Genomic DNA, 25,726 nt, shown 5'->3' on the forward strand with positions numbered 1-25,726 from the left:
CACAACATTTTGTAGTCAGAAGGCACCTCCGCAGCCATCTATCCAACCCTTGGCTGAAATAAAAGGCTCTCTGGGACCAGACCAACAGAGGATCATCTCTTTAACACTTGATCCTCCATAATCTTCCAATTTCACAATGTACAACTCTTCTTAATGGGGAAGATATCTTAACATCAAACCTACATTTGTCCCTCTTGATCATGGGTTGTCTCTCGGAGATCCAGCAGAACAAGGTAATCTTTCCTCTAGGAGAGAGCCCTTCAAATATATGAAGACAGTTATCTTTCCCCCTGAGTCCTCTGTTGTCTATGCTAAACAACCTCAGTTCTTTCAGCAGAACCTCAGCCCAGATATTCCCCAGATTTAAAGTTCTTATAAGATCCTCTTGTCCCCTCAAATTACTGAAAGAGGCTAGCTCTCCTACTCTGCTTCCTTTCTTGATCTCATCTGCAACCTAATGACTTATCATTCAATCAGCTGATTGGATTGGTAATCCAAGGTTATCAGTTATTTTTTTCTTTCTTTCCTTTTTTTTTCTTTTTTCTTTTCTTTTCTTTTCTTTTTTTTTTTTGCTGAGGCAATTGGGGATAAGTGACTTAACCAGAGTCACACAGCCAGGAAGTGTTAAGTGTCTGAAGCCAAATTTGAACTCAGATCCTCCTGACTTCAAGGCTGGGGCTCTATCTACTGCACCACCTCACTGCCCCAACTGGCTCTTTTTAAATGACCAACTCTTATGACTTTTTCTCAATCCTCATTCTTCTAGACTTCTAGGCAAGGAATGGGCCAGCTGACCAGCCTCTTGTGAATTCTCTCTTCTCTGTGTTTTCATGATTTTGCTCTCGATTCTTCTCTCACCTATGTGAATGCTCCTTTCCGGCCTCATCATTTATCTCATGAACCAGTGCTCTGCCCTGGATCTTCTCCATTTCTTTCACTATACTATACTATGCTAATTATACTATATTAACTATATTATATTCTTTCTCTCCTCTCCCTCTTTCTTTTCTCTCTTCTCTTTCCTCTGTCTCTGTCTTTCTCTCTCTGTATAGGATACCTGACTGTGGCTGCTCAGAACAATATGAGCAAAGAAGGTTCTACCAAGAAGGTCGGGCACACGTGGTTTATATGAACTTTTGGAGTGGAGATGTCTAAATTTGTGCATCTCATATTTCTTTTGAGCTATGGAAATTCTGCTTGGCTCTTAGAGCTCACTCTTTCCCCTCTCTGTCTCTATCTCTCACCTCATCAGGTTCCATGGGCTAAATGATTATTTTGATGCAGATTACTTACTCCAGATCTAAATAACCAGCTCCATCTCTCCTTGGAGATGCATCATTAGTTAAGATAGGTGCCTAACATAAAATTCAAACTATATTCCAGGGACATCCTAACTTGATTTTAAATCTCACTCCACCAATTACTAATCCTATTAGTATGACCTGGGCAAGTCACTTAACTATGCCTCAGTTTCCTCATCTGAGAAATGAGCTAGGGAAAGAAATAGCAAACCGTTCTAGTATCTTTGCTACGAAAACCCCAAATGGAGGCATGAAGAATCAGACAGAAATGACTGGTTAACAACAGTCCAAAACAGAACTCATCTTTTCCCCCCTCCTCATCCCTTTCCCAATCTTCCCTATTATCTGTTCAGAGTACCCATTGGTCTCATTGGTTCCCAAACTCATCCCTCACACAGACCCATGTATCCAATCAGTTACCAACCTTTCTTGTCCCCATCTCCATCAAATCCCTTACACGAGCCACCTTCTCAACAATCATTCCTGCCACCATCCTGGCTTAGCTGCTTCTCACCTGGCTTATGCTGACCTCCTAAGTAGAGGTTCCCTCCTTCAACTCCCTCCCCTCTCCACCCAGTCCTCCACATAGCTCTCCAAAGCACAGGTCCTCCCCTTCTTAATATGCTCTATAGGATCAAATACCAACTGCTTTGGCTTTTAAAGCCCTTCATGACCTGGTTCCAACACACTAATTAAATAACACCATTTTTTGGGGGCGCCATTTCTTACACACAAGCTTTCATTTCCTGTCTTTATACTTGAAGCTGAAATGCTTCCCCTCCTCCACCTCAACCTCTTCCAGTCCTTCGTTTTCTCCAAAGCTCTGCTCAAGCATCCCCTTCTTCTCAAAGCCTTTCTGGATCTCTCCAGCTGCAGTGCCTCTGCCCACCAAACTACTTTGGATTCATTTTGTAAAATCTATCATATCTATAGATATATTGTGCCCTTTGGAAGACTGGAAGCTTCCTGAAGGCAAGCCCCTTTATCCTCCAGCGCCCAGTAGAGTGCCTGGCACAAAGCAGACTCTCAGTGACCCTTGCTCGCCTGCCACGGCCTTCGCCAGTCCTAGCTGCCCTCCTTTGGAGCTGTCCAGGTTATCGGTACGTGACGTATTTCCCCTGCAGTCTAACTAAGGACGACATCTGAGGGGCTGAAGTTTCCTCCATTTGGGAAGCGATGCCTCTTGGCGCAATTCAGTTTTGCTTTGTTTTTGTCTGGTTTTATTTTGGTTTTAGCTGCTGTATCTCACTGCCAGTTCTTATGGAGCTGGCAGCCCACCGAACCCCTCGGATCTTTTTCAGACTGATTGCTGTCTGGCTACGCTTTTCCCCATCTTGGAAATGTGAGATTAAAAAAAAAAAACAACTCAAATGTGAGATTTGATATTTAGCCCTACTGAATTTAAGCTTCTTTGATTCGGTCCAGTGTTATGGAGCCTGCCAAGATCTATTTGGATCCTGCCACTGGCAGCCAGTGTGTTAGCCCCTTGTAATCTGGTTCCTTCTCCCTACCCCACCTGGAATTGCTTTCTCTCGCGTCAATTCGTTCTTTGTTTTCCCAAGCTCGGTGTGAGACCGTAAATTAGTCAACCATACCCCCACCTGATGAGAGAGCAAGGCTGTGGGACCTGTTTGTGTGTTCATGGTCTGGCTCACCCATTGTGTGCACAAGTCAAAATAAAATTGCCTTGGCTAGGTCAGAAAAAATGGAAAAAAATAAGTTAATTTGTTGACATAAAAAAATCTCCTTCATGACAAAATTTCATGGGCTCTTCTCCTTGATCTCTCTGCAGCACCTGGCATTGAGGACCATTGGGCAACCTTCTCTACTCCTTCAGGGCAAGATTCTTTCTTGATTCTCCTTCCATCTCTCTAATTTCACTATTTCATCATCTTCCTCCTAGCCCTGAGCAAAGTTTTTAGTCCTCTTCAATATTCTTTTAGCTAGATGGATAAGGGTGCACAAGAAGACCAGAGTTCAAATCTAGCCTAAGATACTCATAAGCTGTGTCACTTTAGGCAAGTCATTTAGCTTCTGCCTGGCTCAGTTTCCTCATCTGTAAAATGGCGACAGTGATCTCTCAGAGTTGGATCAAATTAAATGATATTTGTAATGGGCTTAGCACAGTGTCTGTCACATAAGAGTTGCTTACTAAACGCTTGTTCCTTTCTTCTTTCAATCCAATTGTCCTGCCACTGGACTCAGATGACCCTGGAGGAGGGAGATTGATGACTTTGCACAACCCTGCCTCCCTTAAATCCAATTCACTTACAAGTCAAGACATCCCCCTCCTGATGTCATTGGTGCTCTTTGAGGAGGAGAACAAACAAGAATCCTTCCCTGGAGGGTTGGTTCTTACACTGTGAATTCACTCTGGAAACGGGGCTTTCCAGATCTCCATCCCCAGCCCTTGGATCTCCTCCGGGCTGCACTGGAGCTCTGTTCCTCCACCTGGCTCCCTGAATCCTGATGCTTTACCGGCCCTTTGACTCATCATCCCTTTAAGTGAACCGTTCCCTGGAGTCCTGATCCCTGGAAAGTAAAAGCTCCGTTTCCCTTTCACTGAGACTGATAAGTCCCGGAACCCGGTGATTCCCTAGCTCAAGCTGCCCCTGTCAAGAACCCAATGCCAAGGCCCTGCCACTTCTCCCCTCCTCCCAGTAGGAGCACGAAGGTGTTGGCACACCTCTCTGGCTTCTCACGTAGTTACCCAGGACCCAGTGCTCTCACACTTCCTGGGGATCACACCTCACCTCCAGACCCAAGGTGATCACACCCCAGCCACAGAAAACACAGAGTTATCACACCTGTACTTAGCACAGCGTCCTCGCACCTGTACTTAACACAGTGTCCTCGCACCTCTCCAGAGCTTCTGGGCTACTGGACTGCACGAGCATTTGTTTGCTCCCAATTTTCTTTCTCACTTGAGTGTCACAAACCTTTCAAAGTACAGAGTGGTCCATGAACCTGGGAACTTCTGGGTGTGACTCTGAGAAATTCTCTAAGACCCCAGGCTTTAGAGAGAAGATCCTGACTTGCTTTAGAGAGAAGATCCTGACTTGCTTGAGAGAAGGCATTTTCTCACCTGGGAGCTTCCTATGCCAATGAAATCACAGGCTGGTCCCTCATCTTGTGATATTTAATACGGGAGTAACAAACTTTGCCTTTTTACTTGTTTCCTCTTCTGACATTCAAGTTTCTTCTGTTTTTTAAAATGTCTTTTTGATCCTTTTTTAAACTGTCTCCATCTCTCTGATACAGTAGGTGCTTAATAAATGTTTCCTTCCTCCTTCCTTCCCTCCCTCGCTTTCCTCCTTTTCCTTCTTACTCACCACCTTTCCTTCCTTTCTTTTTTGTCTCTTCAGTCATCATCCCCAAATAGGGCACTTGTTCCCTATACTTATTTCTTTCCTACTTTTATTTAAATGGTCACTATAAGAGATAGAGTGGACTAATGCACTTATTCCCTATACTTATTTATTCCCTACTTTTATTTTATGGTCAATATACGAGTCAGAGTAGACTAATGCACTTGTTCCCTACACTTATTTATCCCCTACTTTTATTTTATGGTCAATTTTCGAATCAGAGTGGACTAATGCTTAGAGATTAAAAGATCTGGTCTCAAATCCTGCCCCTGAATTGGACTAACTACCTAACCATCACTTACTATCTCGGTGCTCAGGCAATTGTCTCAAACTACCAGGTGCAGAGGGATGGCCACAGCTTGCATTCTGGGAGATAACTCTCCACCCTGATGGAAGCGCAGGTTCCAAAAGCTCCCCAAATGTCTAAGCTCTCAGAAACAGCTTCAAAGTCAAATTCGATTCCAAAGATAATGGATCGAAAGCTGGAAGAGCCAAAAAGACTTGGCTAATTCACCTTATTTGACAACTGAGGAAACTGGACACTTGTCTGAAGCTACATGGGTAGAAAGTCCCAGAGATAAGATTGGAACATAGTATCTTCTAACTACAAATCAAATATTCTGTGTACTCCAAATGGAAACATTTTAAAAAGCTTCGTGGTTGCCTTTACTAGACAGTTATTTCAAACCCTAACTTTCTCAGGATGAATTTATCCCTTGTGAGTAGGAAAAACAATTAGCCAGATGCGTCTGGTCCAGAGAAAGGCACGTCCCGTTCTGTCCTAGTAGTCCCCCGCCTTTCTGATGAGAAGTGGGTACTGTGTGAAGAATACTGGCCTTGGTTCTGTAGTCTGATCAGGGACAACATCCAGTTCATGAGAACAGACTAATAAAGAATAATGGCCAGCATTTCTATGGCTCTTTGGGGTTTGCAAAGTGTTTATAAATCTTGGTCTTCACCTCACCCTGTGATGTGGGTACTACTATTCCCATTTTACAGTTGGGAAAACTGAGGAAGACAGCTAGCTGCCTTATCTTCGGGCACACAACTGGCAAATGCCTGAGTCAAATTTGAACTCGGGTCCTCCTGACTCCGGTTCAGTGTTCTATTCACTGAGCCATCGGGCTGCCTGGTACTGTTCATTATAGTCAAATAATAATATAGAAACAATAGCCAGCATTTACAAAGCACTTTAAGGTTTACAAAAAGCAATAAATGGTATTTTTAAAAAATGAAATTGAGGTTAAGTGACTTGCCCAGGGTCATGAAGCTAGAAAGTGTTAAGTGCCTGAGCTGGACTAGAACTCAGGGCCTCATGACTCCACGTCACTATCCACTAGCTTCCCAATAAATATTATCTTTGATAAATTCAAAAGAAAAAGTCTAGTAGGTGAGGTTCAAGCAGGCAGGTTCATCTCTAATTGGAGGAGAATACCAATGGCTTCCGGGGGGGGGGGCAGGATTTTATCAGGTGAAGAAAGAGGGGGAGGGTGGACATCCCAGGCAAAGAGGCCTGGCTATGGGAGAGTTCAGGATGCATTGGGAGACACCTCCAGCTTATCTAGATCACTGAGAACGAGAGATTAGAATGGGGGGGGTGTGTGCACCAGGCCCACTGAACACTGGGAAGTCACATGTCACAAGGAAGCCCCCAAGGAGGGGGTGACCAGAATAGTCAACAAGAATTTACGTCCTGGGCACTGAACGCTGAAGATACAGAGAAAGCGCACAACAGTCCCTTCTCACACAGCCTAGTGGGAGAGGCGATACGTAAACGTTTATGTACATATAAGGGCTCTCTATCTGCCCACCTGTCCTATTTGGCTATCCTACCAGTCTAACCATCCGATTGTCCATCTATCCTATATCCAATCTTCTTTCTCCATCCATCCTCCTGTCCATCATTTATCTATCCCGTTTGTCTATCCACTGTCCATCTATGTATCCAACCTTCTGTCCATATATCTTTTTGTCCATCTGTCTATGTATCTAACCTCTCTATCCATCCATCCATTCATCCATGGACCCAATCCATTCTATCTCTCATCTACCCACCCATTCTTCTGTCCATTTGTCTATCTATTCAGTCTACCTATCTATATATCAATCTATCCATCCACCCACTCATCCATCCATCTATCTATCCATCTATGTAATCATCCACCTACCTACTTATCTTTCGCATCCATCCATCTGTCTGTCTAGGGTGATTTACAGGTAATCTCAAGAAGTAAGGCTCTTTCTAGAAGGTGAGACTGAAGCTGAGACTGAGACAGTGAGAAGGGAGAACAGTACGGACTGGGGGCCTGTCAGTGAAAATAAAAGTTCTGAAAATTGTGACTGTTTCCCCCCCTCCTTTGTATCCCAAGTACTTAGGGAGGAAGGGAGAGAAAGGGAAGGAAATAATTATATTGTGTATTAGGCACAATTATATGTCAGATATTATTAGTTTAGAGTGTTTTATATTTAGTTTGATCTTCCCAACAACCCTGTGAAGTGGGTATTATTATTATTCCCATTTTACAGTTGAGGAAACTGAGGCAGAGGGAAAGTAGCATACTTAGGGTCATAGTGCTAGTAAGAGGCCGAGACTTGACTTGAACTTAGGACTTCCTGATTCCAGTTCCAAACCTCTATCCACTGCACCAGCCAGCTGCCCCTAGCAGCGCTTGGCACGTAGTGGGCACTTAATGTTTACTATTGTCTGTGAGCAGCAGCAAGGAGGCCGGGATCACCGGACTGGGGAGTAGAGTAGAAGACAGGAAAGGGGTCGGGTATGAAGCCAAAGAGATGATTTCATATTGGATCCTGTAGGTAAGAGGGAGGCAGGGGAGGAGGGGCGGCAGCGGGGCTGGGGACACGGTCACTGTAGGAGGGTCACTGTGATGCTTAGTGGAGGATGGGCAGGAAGGGGAGATGAGGCAGGTAAGCTCACCAGTCACTGCTGCAGGTGGGAGGGGACAAGGGTCTGCACCAGGGTATGGGCAGGGGTGAATTCAAAGGATGTTCAAAGGTAAAATTGATGGACTAGTCAACGGCTTGGCAATATGGGGGAGGGTGGTGAGAGAGGAGAGCAGTCCGGGGAGACTCCCAGCTTGTGAGCCTCTAGGACGGAGAGGGTGGTGGGGCCCCTGCCAGGAAGGAGGGGGAGAGTTTAGGGGAAAAGTAGTGAGCTCTGTTTCGGATATGTCGAGTCTACTGGACTTCCAGTTTAAGACGTTGGATAGACAAGATTGGAAGTCCAGCAGGGAGACTGGGGTAGGAAAAGTACATTAATTGACATAAAAATGTTAATTAGATCAATGGAAGCTGTTGAAATCACCAACTAAAATGGAGGGAGAAGAAAAGAGGGCCCAGGACAAAACCCCGAGGGATACCTGTGGTTAGAAGGTTCCATCTGGATAAGGATCCAGCAAAGGAGAGCGAGTGGTCAGAGAGGTAGGAGGAGAACCGAGTGTGTGTGTGTGTGTGTGTGTGTTTGAGTGTGTGTGTATGAGTGTGTGTGTGTGTGTGTGTGTGTGTATGTGTGTGTGATGAAAATCTAAAAAAAACATCAAAGAAGGGAGAGTGATGAAGTATCAAAGGCTTCAGGGAGGTTAAGGAAAATGGGAGAAAAGGCCATTGGATTTGGCAACTAAGAGATGGTTAGTAAATTTGGAGAGACCAGTGTTTGTGGGAAGCTGAGTCGTGGGGGCTTGTGGGAGGAGAGGAAAGACAGATTGTACATGATCTTTTTGAGGAGTTTAATTATAAAGGTCCAAAGAGACACAGGAAAACGGTAGGGAGGGAAAGACCAAGGGAGGGTTTTTCAGGATGGAGGAGACATGGGAATGTTTGTAAGCTGTGAGAGAGCCATTGGAGGGGTCGACTCATCATGAGGCAGGAGAGGAGGAGAAGAGAGTGGCAGGCCGCCTCTGATAGGAGAGAGAAGAGGGAACTCACAGTGAATAGCCTCAATTGTTTTCTGTAAAACAGGAAACAAGGTTCTCTGGGAGAACCAGAGAGAGGCATTCTTGGGAGAGGTTTGGAAGCACCATCGTGGAGAGCGGGAGAGTGAACTGATCAGACAGGTAGAGTGGGGTGGCCTGGCAGCAGTGAGGGCCCGATCCAGGCTGTGTAAAATAAATGGACCCAGTCGGAATGGTTTTACCTTCATTCAGCAGCACGTGTAGGAGCAAAGTGGGAATGGTGGGAGGGCCCCAAGGCTGAGACTTAGTGGGGGCAATCCATGAAATGATAAAGGGGCGAGGGGGGCTGAGGACGACGGGGTACAGCTGGATTGGCTCATCCAAGAATCAAGACGTCCGGTGTGTGTTTGGGGGCGATGGCCTGGGACAGAGTGGAGGGATCGAGAGATCGCGTTGTAGGTGAAGATCAGAGCTCTGTCAGGGGAGGCAGAGGGAGAGGTGAAAAGCCAACAAACTATGATCAAGACAAGGAATTCTTGGACATGGACGTAGAGTATTTGCTGGGGAGGGCAAGATCAAAGGTTATGACCTCCTTTATGTTTTGTTAAGATGGTGCTGGAGGAGGGGGTCTCAGCCAGTGAGTGGGGGTGGGTAGTCACGGTGTTTGGAAAGAGTCGGGACATACGCCGAGGTTCTCAGAATGAGGGCACAGCGGAGAGAGCGCCGGGCTCAGTCAGGGAGACCCGCACTCAAACCTGCCTCCGAGGCCCACCAGCTGGGTGACCCTCGGACAGTCGCTTCCCTCTGTTTGTCTCAGTTTTATCTGCTATAAAATAAGCTGGAGAAGTGGGAAACCACTCCAGCTTTCTGGTTTTGCCAAGAACCCCCCAAAAGAGCCTCAGAGAGAGAGGGCGACACGGCTGCAAAACAACAAAGAATGAAAGCGGGCGTTGGGGAGGAGCGCGAAGCGGAGGGGCAGATAAAGGAGTCACCGAGGAAGGAAAGTGTGGCTGGGAGGGCGGTGGGCATTAGCTCCCAGGATTTGATGAGAGTGGCAGGAAATGATAGCACGGACTTCAAAGGAGGAGTCATTGAGCCAGGAAGACAACCTGGAAGTGGCAACGGGAAGCAAGGGCTCGGCTCTGGACCCGTCTTCCAGGGGCCTGCAGGCCGTTCCACTCAGTTACGGGCTCCCTGACGAGGGCGGCTTTTGCCTTTTTTTGGTTCCCAGCACTTAGCACAGTGCCTGGCACATAGTAGGTACTTTATAAGTGTTTCTTGATTAATTAAGCTGGAAAACGGTCGCATCTCACCATCTTTCTGTCACTGAGCCTTCTCGTTTATCGTACAGCCGTGCTCTCCACGGGGATCTCACTATGCTCTTGGCCACAGCACCCTAAGGACCACTGTGCCTTCCCATCCTCCCTGCAGCAGAGCCTTTTATATGTAATTTCCCCAACCAGAACCTTGAAAGCAGGACCCATGAGCCTGTGACGTTAGCAGAGCACTCAGGGGAGTGGGAGCACTTAGCAAACGCTTCTCCATCTCTCCATTCGGATCCAGCACTCAGTGTGACTCGATGGTAGCACTGCCCCATATCCCTCGTTAGACTGAGCTCTCTTTTGCCCCTCTCAGGCCTCCTGTGCCTGGCACATAGTAGGTGCTTAACAAAGGCTTGGTGGCTGATGGGCTCCTGCATGCCTCGGGGGCACTAGATGCCCCATTCTGTTACATGTCATCCGAGGCAGCCCCGTGGCAGGGTGGGGAGACTGCTGCCCTTGGAACAAGGGAGACCTTGACTCTTGTTGGCTGTATGACCCTGGATCCTTAACTCTCTCTCTGAGCCTTAGTCTCTCCATCTGTAAAATGAGCTAATAACCAGGATCAGCCTCACTCGGGTTGTAGCCAGCTCAAAGTACATCTCCCTAAGCTTAAAGGGCCCCATTGTGGAACCCAAGAAGGGAAGAGACTCAGCGGCCGAGGAGTCCAAGCCCACCTGGAAAAGAACTGCCTTCAAGCCCCGCTGACAGTGGGCGGCCATCAGCCTCTTTCCAGGAGGGGAAGCCACTTCCCGAGACCGTCCACTCCACTCTTTCCCCGCTGTAAGCCCCAGTCTGGCTCTTGGCCCTTTCCTGGTTTCTGCCCCAGGCTCTTTCTCATGAAGGATCCCTGCAAAGATGGTTCTGGGGCTCTCCCTAAGCCTTCTTTTTTCCAGGCTGAAGATTCCCTCTTCCTTCAAGGGATTCTTTATAGAAAGGACTTTCTTGTATGCCCTCCCTTGGACCCCCATCTGTGTTACTGTAAGTGTCGGCCATTACTATTTGGATTGAGATCCATGGAGTGAATGTCAGAGGAAGTGGACCTCTGAGAATTTCAAAGCACCACATGAAGGGAAGTTTGCTCATCTGTCAGCTGAGGGGGGTGGTCTCTGAGGTGAGGATGAGAGTCTGATCTCCATAAGTTCTGAGTCTGGCTAAAATTTGGGGGGCAGGGGGAGCTTCCAGAGCCAAGGAGCCAAACCCCAACTCCCAGGCCCCACTCATCTTAACCCACCATCATCCTTCACGTTCCTCCCCACTGACTGCCACATGGCTCGGTCCTACATCACCCTGGGGTCACATCGGGGGCTTTCACTCGCCTCCTTGGACACAGACACACGCCTGCCCATCCCTGGAGGTCTTCTGCCTGTTTCTCCAACACTCTGGACGACGTTCCTCTACTCAAACGTTTTTGATGGCTCCCTATGGCCTCCGGGACAAAACACAAAATCCTCTGTCTGGCATTTCAAGGCTCCCTGCTTCTTTGCCGATCTTATTTCCTGCTACACCCATTCTTGCATTCCATATGAGTCAACCTGGCCCGCCAGCTCTGCCTCCTACATGCCATCCCATCTCCTGCCTCCTTGCCTCTGCAGAGGCTGTCTCTCCCTCCCCTGCCCCCGCATGTATCTGTCTCTTTTTCTACATGTTTTAAACCTTCTCCCTCCCAGTGGAATGTAAGTTCCTGAAGGTAGGGCCGGTTTCCTATTTTTGTCCTGGTATCCAAGGAGCCCAGCGCGCTTCTCAGCCAGAGCAGACACTTCAGAGATGTTGGGAGAGCTGGCTCGGAGGGGATCTCTGCTTGGGGCTTCAGGGTTGCCACATGCCCATCTCCTAGCCACAGCCACAGATCCCATCTCCATTGCTCTCTTACTCCAGCATTGGCTCGCACCAACCACCCTGGGCCAGGCTTGGAGATGGTTCTTTATCTCTCCAGGCCATCCCAACTCCAGGGTTATGACGGAGAACCTCAGCTCAACAGCGACCCAATGCAAGGTCGTCCCAGCCGCCTTCATCCATCATCCACTTCAGCATTATGCCAGAACCCTCCTCATTCCACCATTATTAGATTTCTTCTCACTCCCTCATTAAAGCAGGCCCCTTCACTTCATCCTTATTGCATTTCCTCTCACTCTACTCTTAAAATAGGTTCCCTCATTCTACTGTCTTCACAAACCCCCTGTACGCTATCATTGTATCACATCCTTTCTCGTTCCATCATTAAAGCAGGCTGCCTCACTCCAACATGATCACAAACCCCCTTACTACATCATTATCACATCCACTCTCATTCAACATTAAAGCAGGCTCCCTCACTGTAACATCACCACAAACTCCCTTACTACATCATTATCACATCGCTTCTCATCTCAACATTAAAGCAGGCTCCCTCACTGTAACATCACCACAAACCCCCTTACTACATCATTATCACATCGCTTCTCATCCCAACATTAAAGCAGGCTCCCTCACTGTAACATCACCACAAACCCCCTTACTACATCATTATCACATCGCTTCTCATTCCAACATTAAAGCAGGTTCCCTCACTACATCATTTTTACATCTTTTCTCAGTTCATCATTAAAGCGGGTCTCCTTCACTCCTGAAGTATCACAAGCTCTTGTTACCTCATCATCACCATCTCTTTTCACTCCAGAATTTAAAAGGTCCCCTCACTCCATCATTATCACAAGCTCCCTTTATTCAATTATTATGTCACATCCCATCTCATGTCATAATGAAAGAGGCCTCCCTCACTGCGATATGATCACAGGCCCCTTTGCTGCATCATTATCACATTCTCTCTCATTCATTCTTCCCCTTTACTCCAACATTATCACAAACTCCTTTTATTCCTTCTCACTCCACTTTGAAAGAAGGTTCCTTCACTTCAACATCAACACAAACTATCACCCTATCATTATCACAACTTGTCCAAGGCAGCTGATTAAAGATGACCACTCGGCCCTCTTTAGTCCCACACTGACCACACGGATCCCCTTGTCATTGTCAAATCCCCCTCATTCCATCATTAAAATGGGTTCTCTAATGCTCAGCCACTTCCTCTGCTCCAACTTTATCAAGGTCCCCCCCCCTCAATTCCAATATTATTACAGCTTTCCATGGAGAGGCAGCAAGTCATAGTGGGCAGGGTGTGATTTGGAGCTAGGACAAATTGGGTTCACATTCTGTCTAAGACATTTACTAGCAGTGTGATCCCAGTGAGGCTGCTCGAGCCTCAGTTTCTTCATCTGAAAAATGAGGATATCGGACTGCATATGGCACCTGAGATCCCTTCCGGCTCTAAGCCAACGCCATGATTTGCATTCAGCTTTCATCCACAAATGTTTGCAATTTCTCTCTCCCATTATCACATCACGTCCTCCATCTCTTTGCTCCGTGGGTACAAGTCTTCCTTATTACAATCTTTACGATTGTAGACTTCCTTCCTCCAAGAGGATCACAAGCAACTTCCTCCGCTTCATGACCATCACCGATCCCCCTCATTCCATCATCACCATGAGGGTCTCTGATTCTATCACTGTCACTCAGGTTCCCATTCCCACACCCTTATATTCCTCCGCTTCATGACCATCACAGATCCCCCTCATTCCATCATCACCAGGGGGGTCTCTGATTCTATCACTGTCACTCAGGTTCCCACACCCCTATATTCCTCCACTTCATTATCGTCACAGAGAGCTCTCATTCCATCATACTCAGATTTCTACACCCCAATATTATCATGGGGATCCTAATTCTCTCTTGGCCTTCCCTCCCACATAATTACAGGTTCCTCTCATTATCCACCTCTAAAGCCCCCCATGAATAGATCCCGTTATATTTTTATTTGCATCTATTCCCTTTTTGATCCTTCATTTCCACACATCACACCTACATGGTCCTACCCTTTCCTTTTGTTCCTCTTCCCTCCCTCTATTATCTATTCCTTCCTCCAAGAGGATCACAATCAGCTTCTTCCACTTCATTATCACCACAGATTCCCCTCATTCCATCCCTCCTCACCCCAATATTATAACCTCTCCCCCGGCAGTCCCTCTCACTACCTTGTCTCACCCCGTTCTCTCCATATTCTCCAAGCACCTCTTACTCTTATACCAAGTGATTTCACCCTCACTCCATTATTAACCGACAGGGTCGTTGGACATGAACCAAATAACCCTGAGGATCTCAAAGCCAAGATTCCCAGACTCTTTACTCCATTGTCATCCCAGTCCCCAGACTCTGACACTCCCCTGAGCCATCCTCCTGTGTTATGGATACTCTGTCCCTCTAACGGAGTCTCGGGCCTGCTTTGTCCATCATTATCATTCTGTCCCTCTTCCTCTACCATTAAAAGGCCATGCTGTTATTATCACGGGCCCACCTACCCCACTTCATCATTATCATGGATTCCTGTATCTTCCAACATTCTCAGTGCGACATTAGAACCTCGGGCTCCTCTGTCACTCCAGGATCAAAACATCTCGGAAGCAGATGATCTCCACGACGGCGCTGGCTCTAAATTGGGGATTTCCTGGCCCTTCTCTTAGTATTCTCACCCTCTCCCTCCTATTGCTCAATCACTATCACTAGTTTATTCAACACAAGCACAATCTCCTTTCTTGCCAACATCGCCACAGTCCTGTTCACTCATATATAATTCAGACTTGCTCAGTCCATCATTATCACATGTCCAAGCTTCCACAGGCCTTCTCCTTCGCTAGTAAATCAGTCCTTTTCCGCTGTCTCGCTTCAGCATTAAAACAGGTCCTTTCACAAAATTCTCGTAAGCCTTTCTTACTCGATTTTCACCCGCACAATTGTCAGAAGTCGCCCCTGACCCCAGAAGTCTCACACCCTCCTATTATTATCACATCCTCCCCCTCCCCCTACCTCATCACTACCACACTCCTTCTGACTCCATTGCTGAGGTCTCTTCCCCCAGCATATCACATGTCCTCCTAGGCGCCTCGCCATCATGTCCCCCATCATTCAAGCATTCTCTGAGGCCCTCCACACTTTAACAATGAATTAAGTCCCCCAAATAATAATTAAAACAGGCCCCCAAATCCATAAGAAACAGGAGCCCTAGATCTATCATTAAAACAGATCCCCTAAAACCAAAATGAAAACAAGTCCCCCAAACCCATAATTAAAACAGATCCCCTTGCGCCTTCCTTATCCACCTATCTCCTCATCCACTGCTGCCACAGACTCTTTCCCTCCAGGTTCCCTCATCCCGATGCTATTGTATCCCTCCCGAATTCAGTCCGGAAAGAGCCCTGCCCCCCATGCAATATTCGCCCATTCCCCTGTTCCTCATCACCCTCCCCCCACGCTCCCATTATTAAAGAACACTTATCATCAACATGCTCAGGTCCACTCTCTCTTGATCATTAAAACAGTCCCTCCCACTCCCATATTAACAAACCCTCTTCACTCTGACGCTATCAAAGCCCTCTCCATTTCAACATGATTCCGGGGCTGACCCAGATGGTTTTGGTGATTCCTTTAATGTCCTCATCACCCCTGAACTGCCACAGCGCCCTCCCTCCAACGCGAACCGTTCATGATCACTTCCATATTGTCCAGACCCCCTCCCCTCCCCCCAACTTCCACCCACGTGGTCAAATCCCTACAATTCATCATTTCAGCAGGCCCCTGCAGTCCTCCCCTTCACAGGCCCTTCTTTATCCCTGCTCCTCCATCACTCATTGGAACCTCTCTTTCTTGCATCACTATCACTTTCTGCAGAGCCCAGGATCTGAAAGGACCTTGGTGGTCACGTGGTTCGACTTAAATCTTGGCCGGAATCCCTCTCTTAAGATATCCGTGAAAAGCCTTGGCTTGAATACCTCTTAGGAGGGGGAACTCATCCCCTCTGGAAGCACTCACTTTGGAGCAGTTTTAACCATTGGGAAGTTCTGCTCAATAGCAAATTGGCCGTTTTGTAATTCCCACTTATTGCTCCTACATCTGCCTGCCAGGGCCAATCAGAGCGAGGCGAACGCCTCTTCCCCATGATGCTCCTTCAGGTACTTGGGGACAGCTCTGATGTCTTCCTTCAGATTCAATGTCCCTTTAAATGACTGTCATAGGATACGTACTTGGGGCCCTTTGCAATCTTGCTGGACTACATTCTGGGGTAATGCTGGGTTAGGGTTAGAGGGTCAGAGAGAAGTTGGGGGATCGCCATCGTAGCCCCTCCTGAACTGTGGTGCCCAGGGCTGAGTCAAGACTTCAGATGAGACTGGACCAAAGTAGAAGGCAGAGGGACCATATCCAAAAGCAGGGTGCATTCTTGGATGCTGTGCCTCTGTTAACCTAGCCTAAAGATCTCGCTGGTTTTAATCCTATCTGTCTGTCTGTCTGTCTATCTATCTATCTGTCTATCTGTCTGTCTGTCTATTTGTCTGTCTATCTATCTCTCTGTCGATTAGTCTATCCATCCATCCATGTAGGTATGTATGTATCTATCTATCATCAGTCTATTTGTCCGTCTATCTATCCGTCTATCTATCTATCTATCCGTCTATCTATCCGTCTATCTATCCGTCTGTCTGTCTGTCTATTTGTCCGTCTATCTATCTCTCTGTCGATTAGTCTATCCATCCATCCATGTAGGTATGTATGTATCTATCTATCATCAGTCTATTTGTCCGTCTATCAGTCTATCTCTCTATCAATCGGTCTATCTATCCGTCTATCTATCTATCTATCTATCTATCCGTCTGTCTGTCTGTCTATCCATCTATCTATCTATCTATCTATCTATCTATCTATCTATCTATCTATCTATCTATCTATCTACTGAGTGGTCTATCTGTCTGTCTGTCTATCTATCTATCTGTCTGTCTGTCTATCTATCTACAGACATGCACAGACACATATTTATATATCCCACACCACTGACTCACACCAAGCTTGTGCACTGCTACAGCTCCAAACATTTTTCAGCCAATCCATCCTTCTTCCAAGTTATTATACTTGTGAAATTGAATGTTTGAAGCTAAAGGAAGGACTTGCCATTTATTCTTACTCGATCCCACCTCTCTAGATCCTCATCCTTGAGCTCTCTCGCAGTAGCTTCTGACCCTGTCGGTCCCTCTCTTCTCCTGGAACTCATTTTTTCTCTAGGTTTTAGGATCTGCCCTCCATATCTGACCATTCCTTCTCCTTGGCTGGATCTTCACTGAAGTCACGATATCATGTTACCTGTGAGTATTATCTTATCTCTGGGCCCTCCTCTCCTCTTCCTCCAAAGTATCTTGGAAATAGCAACTGCTTTGGTGAATTACGTTGTCATCCCTCTGCGTATCTAGCTGAACCCCCCTTACCCAGCCCTAACCTCTCTTCCCCGAGTCTCTCGCCTCTCCAGCTGGAGACATCTCAGACTGGATGATTCAACACTGAAACTTATTGAAACTGACCTTTTCTCCCCAAACCAAACTTCCCAATCACAACCCCCATGGCTGGTACACAATGGGCGCGTAATATATGCTTATTGACTGACTGTGCCTATTGGGCACGTGTGCCTTTCGTGGGCACTAACGAAACATTCAATGGCATCGAGGGCTCCAGGAGGGGCCTCCTTCCAAACCAACGTGGAACTAGTCATGGGGTCCAGTCATTCAGTTTTAAACTGACGTAGCTGGACCATGTCCAGTGTGTGTGAAAGGCTGGTCAGAGCTTTGCTAAGATCTAGGTAAACGAGGACCCCCGGCTACTTGTCTAGCAATCCCGCCCGAAAAGGGAATGGGTTAGTCTGGCATGAGCCGTGCCGTGGTTCGCTCCTCGCGCGGTGTGAGCAGACCACGGCCCCGTGACAACATTTGTGGATGAGACGGTCCTGAGGACCCCCCTTCAGCTCTACGGTTTTGGGGGCTCTCCAGAATGGCCCCTCAGCCCCCCCACGTTGCAGACCCCGCTCACTCTCAGGTTCCCTCTCCCACATTGCCTCACTCTGAACCCTGATAGGACTGAAGGTCCCCTCGATTCTCGCTCTCCTCCTCCCTCATTCACACCCTATCAGAGAACTCCCACCTTCACGCCTTCTCCTTATCCGTTATTAAACAGCCTTGCTCACATAACTGTCCCTCTTACTTGACTACCACGGTGCTCACAGGCTGCCCCCTCCCTCTGACCATCGCCACGAGCTCCCCCTTCCCCTCCCAGCAGCATCCCGATCACAGGTGCCCCTCCCACCCTCCCCACCACGGCTCTGGCTCCCTCCGTCCCTGCTCCAGGTCCCCGTTATTCCACCTCGATCCGCCCTGTGCTGGTCCCGGTCCCGGCGATCCCCGGCCACCGGGCCCGAGGCCGGAGGCCACACTCACCTTTGGCTGCGGCCTTTTCCTCCAGGGTGAAGACCATCTGAGTGAAGGCATCGTTCAGTCGGGCTCTCTCGGCATAATCTGGGGGTGGGGGAGGGGAGCGTGGCAAGGGAACGGGGGCTGGACCGCAGACTCCGACCGTGGTGGGGGGGTTCTAACGGGCCTTCACCCCTGAGAAGTGGGCTCTCAGCTTCTCGGGGCTGCGGCTGCTTTGGGGGCCCAGAGAGGGGTCAGAAAGACCCAGTGTGGGGAGCACATGGGGGGTCCGTCCCTGCTGACTAGGGGCAGGGCCCAATACAGGGGTTTTCCTCAAGGTTCACCCAGGTAACCTGGTCCCTGATGAGGGGAGGGGGGAGCTGCATGTGGGGTCCGAGGGTCTCACTGGGAGCGCGGCCTCTGCTCACTCCCATCTCAGCCCTCGTACCGGGCCAGCCGGCCTCTGGGGTCCCTGCCAGCTCTAAGCCCACGAGGGTCTGGCTGCGACGGGATTGGAGCGAGGGCCGCCCCGGACGGCCCCCGCCTCCGAACCCGCCCCACTGACTCCGGGCAGCCCTCGGGCTCCACCCTGGCGGCAGTGGGGCAGGCGTCCCAGGGGCCGGCGCTTCGGGAGCCTCCTCACTTATCTGGGTGTGGGTCAGGCCCTCGAAGGCTTCCAGCAGCCGGACCTCACAGTGGGAGCCCCGGCGCCTCGTCAGGCCTGTGAAGAGCTGGCAGAGACGCTGCCGGTCAGACTTGGAGGTGAAACAGAGAAGGCAGCCCCAGGACACGGGGAGGCTCATCACCACCAGCCTGAGGGCCAGGTCCGCGGCCAGGGGGGCCATCTGCGGGGACACAGCCGGGGCCTGGGCGGGCGGCGCGAGAAGACCGCCTTTGTGAGGTCATCGGGAAAGTGGGGGAGGGGACACAGCCCCAGGGTCTCCCTCGCCGGGGATCCCAGGGTCTGTCCCCCTGCCACTCAAGGACCTTCTGAGCCCCCCCGCCCAGCCCCGCCCCGTTCCCGAGGACGAGTGTCCTTCAGCTCAGACACCTCGCGGGGACTCAGGTGTCCTAGTTATCCTCCAGCAGGTTCCCGGGTGGAGGCTGGACTCGAAGGTTAGGGCTGGAGGCCGGGGTCATCGGTCAGGCCAAGGTCAGAGGGTCATGGGTACAGAGGATCCTGGCTCTTGTCAGTTGATGGGCCGGCCTCCTGGCTCCCAAGAACCTCACCTGTGACCCTGGACGTCTTCACAGGTTAAAGGGTCTCAGGGACCGAGAGGACAGCGGGGGCAGAGAGACACAGAGACAAGGAGATACACCCACACACACGGCCGGACCTACAGACACACAGACACACACTTACACACGCTCACTCACACTCAAACACACTCACTCACACTTACACACTCACACTTACACACACTCACACTTATACACTCACATACCTACTCACACACACTCACTCACACTTACACTCACTCACATACCTACTCACACATACTCACTCACACTTAGACACACTCACTCACACTTACACACTCACACTTACACACACTCACTCCCACTTACACACACACACTCACACACACAACACACTCATACTCATACTCAGACATACTCTCACACACTCATACTCACATACTTACTCACATACACACTCACTCCCATTTACACACTCACACTTACACACACTCACACTTATACACTCACATACCTACTCACACACACTCACTCACACTTACACACACTCACACTTACACACACTCACTCCCACTTACACACACACTCTCACACACAACACACTCATACTCATACTCAGACACACTCTCACATACCTACTCACATACACACTCACACACACTTACACACACTCACACTCACACACAATACTCATACTCAGACACACACACACTCACAGACATACTCACATACACATTCACACTCACACACACTCACACTTACTCACTTACACTCACAGACATACTCACATACACACTCATTCACACTCACACACACTTGCACACTCACACATACACTCACTCGCACACGGCCGGACCCACAGAGACACAGAGATGGACCTACAGCGCCACTGGAAGACACGGAGAGGGACAGAGAGGGACCCAGAGACACCGAGTGCCCACGGCAGGCCCTCCAGCCCCCCCCCAGCCCCCCGCCCCGCCAGGCCCGCCCCCTCCCTCCGGACCCTTCCCAACCCCTTCCCCTCCTTCGGTGCGGGGCACAGCCCGGGGAAAGCTAGTGAGCCGTACAGTTATCTCCACAGGTGTCCTTCTCAACTGTACAACCTACTACCTCAGCCCGGGCAGCGCGCGAGGCGGACAGGGCCGGGCCGGGCGGGGGCTGGACCAGGCTGGCGGGGGGGCCCGGCGGCCGTGCCAATCCCGACACAGACCCACAGACTCGAGCTTGTGTGTGGCCGGCGCCCCGCAAGGTCGGATCTACGGGTGGGTGCCAGGCTGCAGAATGGGCCCCCCCAGGAGCCGGGTGCCTGGGCCACAACCCCTGCCCCCTCGGGGACCCAGGCGTCCTGATTCCCCAGCCCCTGCCCCTCTGGGGCTCGGGCATCCTGGTCCCCCTGCCCCCCTCAGGTGTCCTGATGCTCCGGCCCCTGCCCCATTCGGGGAACGTGGGAGGGGGCTTTTACCCCTCTCCGTGCTGCGAGGGGATGAGGAGTCCTGCCCGGGGTCTTCTCTCTGGGCGCAGGGTGGGGCGGCTTACCTGGCTGGGCCTCTGGCTGGCCAACATCGCCGTCTCTTCAGGATCCTGGGAACCCTGGCTTCCAGCCTGGAAGCGGAGAAGAGGGGGACAATGAAGGCCGACCCCGCCGGCACTCTCTCCGGCACCCGCTCTAGGTCTCCGATTCGGGGCCTGCTGTCCGTCTGTCCGCAGGCCGTCCCTTCCTGGCCCCTTTCCCTCCCAAGCCCGCCCAGTCTCCTCCTCCTCCCTTTCTCCCTCCCAGTCCAGCTCTGGTCTCAGTTTGTGGAGCTGGTTCCTTCTCAGTTTCTATCTCTCTTTGTCCATTTCTCTGTTGACCTCCCTGGGCTTGGCCCGGAGTGGGTGTCCTCTGCCTGGACTTGGCCCGGGGGTCCCCTGCCAGGATTTCCCTTCCCAGAGTCAGACCGGGGTCCCAGGCAACAGCCCAGCTGCCCCGGCTTTGGGACCCCCTCCACCCCACTACCCCACCCGTGGCCGCCTTGGAATCCCAGCATGCTCTGGGTCCAGGCCACCTGAGGGGGAGGGGGAAAGAAAGCAAAGAACCAGGCAGCTGAGTCGGTCAAGACACTAGGGGAAACTGAGGCTCAAGGAGGAGGTGCCCCTGGACCAAGGTCACATATCAGGACAGAATCCAGGTGTCCAGACCTCTGGTCCAGGGACCTTTCCGGAATCCCTGTGGTTCAGAAGCTGCCTCAAAAGGGCCGGCTTCCCCAGGCTGGGGGGCAGCAGGCCTGGGTCCCCTCCCCTCCCCTGGCCCCCAGGGAGCCCCTGGGGGTCAGAGAGCAGGCCCAAACAGTCTGGCGTCATGGCAACCTGGGCTGGCGGCTGCACCGCCCCCTTAACCCCTCGAGAGCCGCACTCCAGCTGGGCTGGGGAGGTGGAGGAGGGACTAGGACCCCGGGTGCGGGAGGTGGGGGGGGGGGAGCTGAGGGATCCGGAAGGCTGCGCTGCCTAGAGACTGAAAGAGAGCAGGGCTGGGGGTCCAGGACTCCGGCTTCCTTAAGCGAGGGAAGGAGACTGGGGGAATCTGGCTGCCTGGGTCTCTTGAGAGGCCACAGGCGGGGAGAGATCAGGACGCCAGGGTCCCAGAGAGGCCAAGGACGAGGATCTCAGAATTCCTGGGTCCTCGAGGGACGGGGGATTGGAAGGTCTGGACGCCAGGTCGCTGAGGGGCCCGGGACTGGGGGATCCGGATGCCTGGGCCCCGAGGGATAGCAGGCTGGGGGATCGGCCGCCTGGGTTCTTAAGGGGGCGGGGGCTGGGGGCCCGGATGCTCAAGGACCCTCCCCCGACAGACAGTCCCTGCCCCCGCCGCTGACCCCGGCCTGTCTGGCAGCCCAGACAGCCCCCCGGGCCGCCTCGCTCACCCTTGACCCCTTAATGCGGGCAGCCCCCGACCCCGCCCCTCCCCCCTCCCCTCCCGCCGCCCTGCCAGACGTTAACTCTCCGTGTGCCGGGAGCTCCCTAAGCTAACCGCCTTCCCTTTCCCTCCTCCCAGGGCCCAGGCCCCCGCCCCCCTCAGTGACTCAGGCAGTCTGATTCCCCCCACCCCCGTGGGGAGCTAGGCGTCTTGCCTGTCCCCCCCTTCAGCCTCCGCCCCCCTAGAGAATCCAGGTTCTCATCCCCCGACCCAGAGGGGCCCTGCCCAGGGGTCGGCGGGGAGCCAACTCCGGCCCCCACCCTTTACCCTGTTGCCGCCGCCCCCACCCCAGTCTCCATCTTTCCAGGGATGGGCCGGTCATCGTTGGGCTGCCTTGTCCCCCCAGCCCGGGCCGGGGACGCCTCCCGACTCACCTTCCCCAGCACCTGCGGCCCTAAGGCTCCTCCTCGGGTCCGCCCGGCTGGGGCTCCATCCTCTGCCCTTGCCAGCCCCCCTCCGATTTGCTGGTGGCGAGCCTTCTGCCCCGCTGGCGGGCGGGCGGGCGGGCGGGCGGCTGTCCCTTGGCCGCCGCCTCCATCCATCCCTGCCTCGGAATCTGCGGCTCGGTTCTCGGGCTCCCGTGCCCGGGAGTCTCGCTCTTAGCTCTTTCCTCCCTCTGGGTGCCTCAGAGTCTGGCTCACTGTCCGGGGCTCGGATCTCCCTCTCCGGATTTCTCAGCCTCTCGAATCTCTCCGTTCGTCTCTCTTTCTCTCCCCCTCCTTTCTCTCCATCCCCCCTCCCTCCTCCTCCTCCCCTTTCCCTCCCTCCCTCCGTCTCTGCCTCCTCTGTCTTCGTTTCTCTCTCCCTCCATGTTCTCGTTCTCTCTCTCTCTCTCTCTCTCTCTCTCTCTCTCTCTCTCTCTCTCTCTCTCTCTCTCTCTCTCTCTCTCTCCCTCCCTCCCTCCCTCTCTCTTTTCCTTGTCTCTCTCTTCCTCCTTCCCTCTCTCGCTGTCTCCCTCCCTGTGTGTGTGTCTCCCTCCCCACGCTCCGGGACCCGTACAGCGGAACCCCCAGCCCTGCCCCCCGCCCGTCCCTCCCTCCCCCCTTTCCCTCGCTGCTTCTCTCTCTCTCTCCCTTTCTCTCTCTGTGTGCGTGTGCGAGTGTGTGTGTGTGTGTGTGTGTGTGTGTGTGTGTGTGTGTGTGTGTGTGTCCCTCCCGCCGGTGGGCCCCGGCCGGCCCAGGCCCCTGCCCGGCCCTGCCCGGCCTCCCCCCTAGTTCCTGGACGCGGTCCAGGGAAAAAAATTCCATTCCGCCTCAGGGAGAGAGAGAGAGGAGGGGGAGAGAGGGAGGAGGCCGGAGAGAGGGAGGGAGGAGGGAGAGGAGAGGGGGAGGGGGAGAGGAGACCTGGGAGGGAGAGGGAAAGGGGGAGGGGGAGGGCCATGGGGGCGTGACGCAGAGGAGGAGGAGAAGGAACAAAGGAGGAGCAGGCGAGCTAGACTGGAGAAGCTTCCTCTCCACTCCTCTCTTCTCTTTCATCTCTTTGCGCTCCCCTCTACCCTCCTAAGCTCTCCCCTCCTAAGCTCTCCCCTGGCTTCTGCCTCCGGCCTCTCCCTCTCCTCTGGCTGCCTTCGTCTCCGCTCTTCCTTCGCTCTGTCTCCCCTACCCTTTCCTGGCCCCTCTCCTCTCCCAGTCTGTCTCCCTCTCCCCTCTCCCGTTTTCCTGTTTCCCTCTCCCCCACCCCCCTCCCCTGGCTCTCCGTTCCCCTCTCCCCTTTCTCTCCCTCCCTTTCGTTCTCCTTTCTCCCAGCCTCCTTCTCCCTCTCTCCTCTCTCCTAGATTCTCAGAGCTGAACAGAACGCCAGACGCCATCTAGTCCAATCCAGATGTAGACAGGGATCCCCTCTACAATATCTGACCAGCACTCTGCCAGACTCTCCTTGGAGAACTCCATGACTGAGGTCTCTTCCTTCCAGGAAGCCAATCCATGACACTGGTGGCCACTCTTTCTTGCTGACTGAGCTTTCCTTTGTAATCAAACCCAGGTCAAGGGCTCCCTTTCCCCCTTAGCTCCCAGTTCCTACGTCTGGGGCCAAGCAGAGCGGGTTTAACCCCACTTTCTCTTGAGAGCCCTTCAGAGAAGACTGCCATCTTGGCGTGCTCCTAGCACCTGACATTTCCATGGCCTGAAGGCTTGAAAAGCTCTTCCCTACTTTATTATCTGCCTTGATCTTCCCAGCAAACCTGTGAGGGAGGAAAGGCAACAGGTGGGAATGAAGAAACTGAGTCTGGGAGAGGTTGATGTGGTTATTTTTATTGCCTCTGAATGATTTTTATCAGTGTAGGCAGCAACTAGTGAGGAACCGTTCCCTAGTAAGGTGGAGCAACACCTTGGCAACTTAGAAAGCTGAATGGGATCCTGAGAAGTCATGTGACTTGGGTAGGGTCCCTCAGCCAGTTGGAGGTGTGAGTGGTACCCAGATCGCCGGCATTCTGGAGCCAGCTCTCGCATCTATCAGAAGCATCAAAATCATTCTCATTCCATAAATACAGATAGGCTAACATTTTAAAAATACTAGTAATCGCTTTTTCTATCAACAAAATACTAGTAATCGCTATTTCTATCAATAAAATACTAGTAATCACTATTTCTATCAATAAAATACTAGTAATCGCTATTTCTATCAACAAAATACTGATCGCTATTTATCAACAAAATACTTGTAATAGCTATTTCTATCAACAAAATACTAGTAATGGCTATTTCTATCAATAAAATACTAGTAATCGCTATTTCTATCAACAAAAGACTAGTAATTGCTATTTATCAATAAAATACTAGTAATCGCTATTTATCAAAATACTAGTAATTGCTATTTATCAACAAAATACTAGTAATCGCTATTTCTATCAACAAAATACAAGTAATCGCTATTTCTATGTTTATGCCAATTAATGAAACACATTTATCAGGCACCTACTATGGACTAGGCAACCTGCTAGGAATGTAGAGAGGAACTGTGCCTTCAGGAAGCTCCCATCCAAGTGTACATAGATAGAGAATAGATGCAAAATGGGGGTTCAGCAAGAAGGGCACTAGCAGCCTGAAGAAGATGAGGTAGGAATGGACGGAACAACTTTCCAGAGAAGGTGGTGCTGGGCTGGGCTTGGAAAGAAAGTGGAGAAGAAATACAGCAGAAGACAAGGGGGTTGCCATTCCTCTTCCCTTCCCCCCCCCCCCCTTTTTTTTTTTTTTGCTGAGGCAATTGGGGTTAAGTGACCTGCCTAGGGTCATACCTAGGAAGTGTTAAGTGTCTGAGGCCAGATTTGAACTCAGGTCCTCCTGACTTCAGGGTTGGTGCTCTATCCACCGCATCATTTAGCTGCTTCTCCACCCCTTTCTGGGATCCCATATCTCTCTCCAGGT

The 25,726-nt window shown here is 51.0% G+C and overlaps 1 protein-coding gene across 1 annotated transcript in view; it reads right to left on the reverse strand.

The window, feature by feature from the left end:
• The window catches only part of SPACA6 (sperm acrosome associated 6), a 38,258-nt gene extending 15,095 nt beyond the window's left edge, over positions 1-23,163 (reverse strand). Inside the window, 3 exon segments of the mRNA XM_051990882.1 lie at positions 18,239-18,316; positions 20,948-21,013; positions 22,739-23,163. Coding sequence (XP_051846842.1) covers positions 18,239-18,275 — 37 coding nt within the window. The 5' untranslated portion in view covers positions 18,276-18,316; positions 20,948-21,013; positions 22,739-23,163.
• Positions 23,164-25,726: the final 2,563 nt, after the last annotated feature.

Source organism: Antechinus flavipes, chromosome 3, assembly GCF_016432865.1.
Source record: "Antechinus flavipes isolate AdamAnt ecotype Samford, QLD, Australia chromosome 3, AdamAnt_v2, whole genome shotgun sequence".
Classification (NCBI taxonomy): domain Eukaryota; kingdom Metazoa; phylum Chordata; class Mammalia; order Dasyuromorphia; family Dasyuridae; genus Antechinus; species Antechinus flavipes.